The 6,138-nt window shown below is 46.1% G+C and overlaps 1 protein-coding gene across 6 annotated transcripts in view; it reads right to left on the reverse strand.

Moving 5' to 3' along the window:
- CALCOCO2 (calcium binding and coiled-coil domain 2) overlaps window positions 1–6,138 on the reverse strand; it is a 36,730-nt gene that overhangs the window by 25,037 nt on the left and 5,555 nt on the right. For all 6 annotated transcript variants that reach the window (XR_001881841.1, XR_001881840.1, XM_017853992.1 and 3 more), the window contains exon 2: window positions 682–871. Coding sequence is in view for 4 of the 6 variants with exons in the window: in XM_017853992.1 (XP_017709481.1) it covers window positions 682–861 (180 nt within the window). In the remaining 2 variants the exon portion in view is untranslated. The remainder of the gene's footprint in view (window positions 1–681; window positions 872–6,138) is intronic.

The following is a 6,138-nucleotide window of genomic DNA, read 5'->3' on the forward strand; positions in this document are numbered from 1 at the left end:
CCCAGCTACTGAGAAGGCTGAGGTGGGAGGATCACTGAGCCTGGGAGGTTAAGGCTGCAGTGAACTACACTCCAGCCTGAGAGACAGAGCAAGACCCTATCTCAACAACAACAAGAAAGCATTTACATTTGGTCTTTGACAGCACAATAAGGATAGGTGTGGTGGCTCACACCTGTAATCCCAGCGCTTTGGAAGGCTGAGGCAGGCAGATCACCTGAGGTCAGGAGTTCGAGACCAGCCTGGCCAACATGGTGAAACCCCATCTCTACTAAAAATATAAAAATTAACCGGATGTGGTGGCAGGTGCCTGTAATCTCAGCTACTCGGGATGCTGAGGCAGGAGAACTGCTTGAACCCAGGAGGCGGAGGTTGCAGTGAGCTGAGATCATGCCATTGCACTCCAGCCTAGGTGACAGAGCAAGACTCTATTTCAAAAAAAAAAAACAAAATTTGAGGATTACATGATTTGCCATCTTATTTTAGCTTGACACTGAAATGAAAACTTGAATCCCACAGCACACATTAGTGTGTGAAGAGAGAAGTGCTGTGGAGCTTGACTAGAATTTAAAAATTGCCCACACATATTATACAAAATGCTTATAATACATAGAGAGTCACACAGTCAGGTAACTAAGAATCACCTCTAGTTTCTGATCACTTGGTACTAAATTAATCACTTACTCTAAAGATGCCAATCCAATCCTTTTGACGAGGGATGAAATGCTGGGTGAAGGTATAACGACATGTGACGTCCCCTCCAGGGATGTAGAACTTCTCCACACTGTTAAAGATGACCTGAGAGAAATGACAGTGATCCAGCAAGACAGCTGATGTGGGGGGATCTTCGATAGTCTTCTCCATGGTAGGGGTCCTGTTATGAAATGTGGAATAGAGTAAGGCTCAGAAAGCATTGTCTGAAATGTTGGCGATTTCTGGGCTTTCATCCAGAGAACATTCTGTGCAAAGCAAGCCAGGAAAAGCAAAATCCTGACAAATACTGAGATTACACAACTTGCTTTCTGTTTCACTTTGAGCCATCTCAGTCACAACTTCCTATGCTACGAGAATTTTCTGACAATATCTTTAACTTCTTCACCACAGGCACCACAACTCTCACATGAACAGAGGCTTATAGCTGCTTAGGTTCCCCTTTCTCTAACTGACTTAAATAAACAAGGCAGCCTAGATAAAAGAGCCTGAGCTGGGAACTGTGAAACTTAAATTCTAGATTTTTCATCCCAACAAGCCCTAAGACTTTAGGAAAGTCCATCTCTCTGGATTTCATCTTCTATATTCAATCCCATTTATCCTATAATTATCAGGACCTTCCATATGCAAGATCCTCTGCTAGGACCTGGGGATGGGAATGAGAAGAAAGGAATGAGAAAAAATTATCTGACATGCAGTAGTGACAAGCACAGGTTCTAAATTAGAATGGTGGCGTTCAAATTCCAGTTTCACCACCTATTAAATTTGTGGCATTGGGCAATTTATTTAATCTGCTGGGCTCTGTGCTTGTTTCCTCATCTGTAAAATGGGGCTAAAAATAACATCTATCCCATTTAGTTTTTTGTGAGGCATAAGTGAAATAATGTAAAATGTCCAGCCCTTAAATCAGTGTCTGCCATTGTAGGCACTTCTCACAAAGTATGTGCACGTTGAATGACAAAGTACTTAGCCCAGAGTCTGCATAAAGGGTTTAAGAGACGTTAGTTATAGTTAGTTATATAGTTATTACTGTTGTAGTTGTGGGTTTTTTTTCCTGGTACAACCTTAAAAGGGGTCCCAATCCAATTGAGAGGATAGATGAGTATACAAATGACTGCCAAATGAATCGAATAAGAAGTGCAAAATGCTCTGGGGTTCAAAAGAGGGAGAGATGCAATTGCTTAGGAAAATAAAGAAAACTTCAGGGAATGAGAAGAATCTTAGATTAGCCCTCAAAGAGGATTAGGATTTTGACAAGTGGGTTTTTGAGTGAGGGCATTCTAGGTGAAGGAAACAGCATGAGTAACAACAAAGAAACAGAAAAATACAACCCACATTTGGAAGACAGCAAACAAGTTTGGATCCCTAGCTATAAATGGGGATAATACCCTGTGTTTCACCTTTCTAGGTTACAGTACACATAAAATGTGATCAAGAATAGGAATGTGGCTGGGCGCAGTGGCTCACACCTGTAATCCCAGCACTTTGGGAGGCAGAGGCAGGTGGATCTTTTGAGTCCAAGAGTTCATGACCACCCTGGGCAACATGGCAAAACCCCATCTCTACAAAAAACTACAAAAATTAGCTGGGCGTGGTGGTGCACACCTGTAGTCCCAGCTACTTGGGAGGCTGAGATGGGAGAATCGTTTGAGCCTGGGAGGACTAGGCTGCAGCGAGCCAAGATTGTGCCACTGCACTCCAGCCTGGGCAAGAGAGCAAGCCCCTGCCTCAAAACAATAACAACAACAACAACAACAACAAAATAGGAAACTAGAGTGGTGCATGCCTGTAGTCCTAGCTGTCCAGGAGGCTGAGGTGAGAGGATTGCTTGAGCCCAGGAGTTAAAGTCCAGCCTGGGCAATATAGTGGGACTGTCTCTATTAAAACAAAACAAAACAAAAAAAGGCCACGTGTGGTGGCTCACACCTGTCCCAGCACTGTGAGAGGCCGAGGCAGGTGGATCACCTGAGGTCAGGAGTTCGAGACCAGCTTGACCAAGACAGAGAAACCCCGTGTCTACTAAAAATATAAAATTAGCCGGGCGTGGTCGCACATGCCTGCAATCCCAGCTACTTGGGAGGCTGAGGCAGGAGAATTGCTTGAACCTGGGAACGGAGGTTTCAGTGAGCAAGATCGCGTCACTGCACTCCAGCCTGGGCAAGAAGAGTGAAACTCTGTCTCACAAAAAAAAAAAAAAGAAAGAAAAAACAAGAAGAAAAGAAAAAAGGCCAAGCACGGTGGCTCACACCTGTAATCCCAACACTTTGGGAGGCCGAGGTGAGTGGATCACCTGAGGTCAGGAGTTCGAGACCAATCTGGCCAACATGGTGAAACCCTGTCTCTACCAAAAATACGAAAATTACCCCGGCGTGATGGCAGGCGCCTGTAATCCCAGTTAGTTGGGAGGCTGAGGCAGGAGAATCGCTTGAACCCAGCAGGCAGAGGTTGCAGTGGGCCAAATCATGCCACTGCACTCCAGCCTAGGGGACAGAGCGAGACTCTGCCAACAACAACAACAACAAACAAAAAAAAAAAAAAAAAAAAAAGAGAGAAACCATTTTGGAGGCATACATACATATTGTATATTATACATACAATAAACAAAGTGGGCCAGGCGCGGTGGCTTACGCCTATAATCCAAGCACTTTGGGAGGCCGAGGCGGGTGAATCATGAGGTCAGGAGATTGAGACCATCCTGGCTAATATGGTGAAACCCCATCTCTACTAAAAACACAAAATATTAGCTGGGTGTGATTGCGGGCGCCTGTATTCCAGCTACTCAGGAGGCTGAGGCAGGAGAATGGCATGAACCCCGGAGGCGGAGCTTGCAGTGAGCCGAGATGTGCCACTGCAACTCCAGCTGGGCCACAGAGCAAGACTCTGTCTCAAAAAAAAAAAAAAAAGAAAGAAACGCCGGGCGCGGGGGCTCAAGCCTGTAATCCCGGCACTTTGGGAGGGCGAGACGGGCGCGCATCACGAGGTCAGGAGATCAAGACCATCCTGGCTAACACGGTGAACCCGTCTCTACTTAAAAAAATACAAAATAATTAGCCCGGGCGAGGTGGTGGCGCCTGTAATCCCAGCTACTTGGGAGGCTGAGGCAGGAGGCCCAGGAGAATGGCAAGTAGAACCGGGAGGGCGGAGTTGCAGTGAGCTGAGATCGGCCACTGCACTCCAGCCTGGGCGACCAGAGCAGGACTCTCTCAAAAAAAAAAAAAAAAAAAAAAAATAAAAAAAAAGAACCAAAGTGTTTGAATTGTTGCCTAATACTTCCTGCCCCTCTAAACAAATTCACATGCACTGTTTTTTAAATGGACTCGCTCGCTCCTTAACATTTAAATGGTCCATAATTCTCAATTTAGGGATTTTACTTGACATGAAAAAAATACTTTTCAGCTGTACACAGAGATGAGAAAGGGCTTACACATGCAAATACTATTAATATCTTACAAATTCAGCTAGTCGGATATGCTGGAAGATTGTGTACACTACAGGCAACATGTAATTTTTTTTTTTTTTTTTTTTCTTTGAGAAAAATGATGAGCCTGCCTCGGCCTCCAAAGCTTGCTGGGTTACAGGCGTGAGCCACCCACGGCTGGCACATATATAATTTTAAAAAATAAATAAGTATGGGCCGGGCATGGTGGCTCATGCCTGCAATCCCAGCACCTTGGGAGGCCGAGGCGGGTGGATCACGAGGTCAGGAGTTTGAGACCATCCTGGCTAACACGGTGAAACCCCGTCTCTACTAAAATACAAAAAATTAGCCGGGCTTGGTGGCGGGGGCCTGTAGTCCCAGCTACTCAAGAGGCTGAGGCAGGAGAATGGTGTGAATCTGGGAGGCAGAGCTTGCAGTGAGCCTAGCGGAGATGGCGCCACTGCACTCCAGTACGGGAGACACAGCAGACTCCGTCTCAAAAAAAATAAAAATAGAAATAAATAAATAAATATGATAACCAAAAAACAAGATCTCCCCAAACAACCATAATACTTCTTCTAGCCCCATCCTATCTATTTAGTGGTTTTACTTTGAAGTCTTTGAAGTCTAAGCAACAGGCCTGCTCTTTTTTTTTTTTTTTTTTTTTTTTTTTTTTTACGAGACGGAGTCTTGCTCTGTCGCCCAGGCTGGAGTGCAGTGGCGGGATCTCAGCTCACTGCAAGCTCCGCCTCCTGGGTTCACGCCATTCTCCTGCCTCAGCCTCCCGAGTAGCTGGGACTACAGGCGTCCGCCACCTCGCCCGGCTAGTTTTTTGTATTTTAGTAGAGACGGGGTTTCACCGTGTTAGCCAGGATTGTCTTGATCTCCTGACCTCGTGATCCGCCCATCTCGGCCTCCCAAAGTGCTGGGCTTACAGGCTTGAGCCACCGCGCCCGGCCCAGGCCTGCTCTTTCAACTCCCCAGTAGTCAGTTTTTTCATAAAGAAGGCAATGGGACTTTGGAGCACTAAACTGTCTATTCTTGAAATTGAGTTAAGGAACTAAAAAATGCATTGACTTTCTGGTTTGTGACACAGTTTAGCCACATCCTCAACCTCAAACCTCAAAAGAGTTTTTCTTTCCATTTTTTTTTTTTTTTTAGATAGAGTTTCGCTCTGTTGCCCAGGCTGGGGTGCAGTGGCGCTATCTCAGCTCACTGCAACCTCCGCCTCTGGGGTTCAAGCAATTGTCCTGCTTCAGCCTCCTGAGTAGGTGGGACTACAGGTGCAAGCCACCATGCCCGGCTAATTTTTTGTATTTTTAGTATAGAGGGAGTTTCACCATGTTGGCCAGGTTGGTCTTGAACTCCTGACCTCAGGTGATCCACGCACTTCAGCCTCCCAAAGTGCTGGGGTTACCGGCGTGAGCCACCACGCCCGGCTCAGAAGAGTTTTTCAAAGATGGGGGCGAGGTCACATTCCAATCTAGGTCAAGACTTTTCCCTATAATAAACTGTTACCTGTGTACAATGAGGGTTTCCCTTGGATGCTATGGGAGAGTGGGCAGGGAGGTTTCTCAGCTTGCAGATCCTTTATTTCCAAGTGATCTACTGTCATATGGAGGCCAGCATATCCCCTCTGTCCTAAGCTTGGAGGACCAATTTATCTGTGCATGTAAAATTACTTAACCTGTCCTTTGCGGGTCATGAAGAACACCCAGATAAGAGTGCTGGGTGCGGTAGCTCATGCCTGTAATCCCAGCACTTTGAGAGGCCAAAGCAGGCAGATCACCTGAGGTCAGGAGTTCAAGACCTGGCTGGCTAACATGGTGAAACCCCATTTCTACTAAAAATACAAAAAATTAGCTGGGAGCGGTGGCACGCATCTGTAATCCCAGCTACTTGGAAGGCTGAGGCAGAATAGCTTGAACCTGGGAGGCGGAGGTTGCAGTGAGCTGAGATCTCACCATTGCACTCCAGCTTGGGCAACAAGAGCAAAACTCTGTCTCAAAAAA

Source organism: Rhinopithecus bieti, unplaced genomic scaffold (assembly GCF_001698545.2).
Source record: "Rhinopithecus bieti isolate Rb0 unplaced genomic scaffold, ASM169854v2 scaffold_35856, whole genome shotgun sequence".
Lineage (NCBI taxonomy): Eukaryota > Metazoa > Chordata > Mammalia > Primates > Cercopithecidae > Rhinopithecus > Rhinopithecus bieti.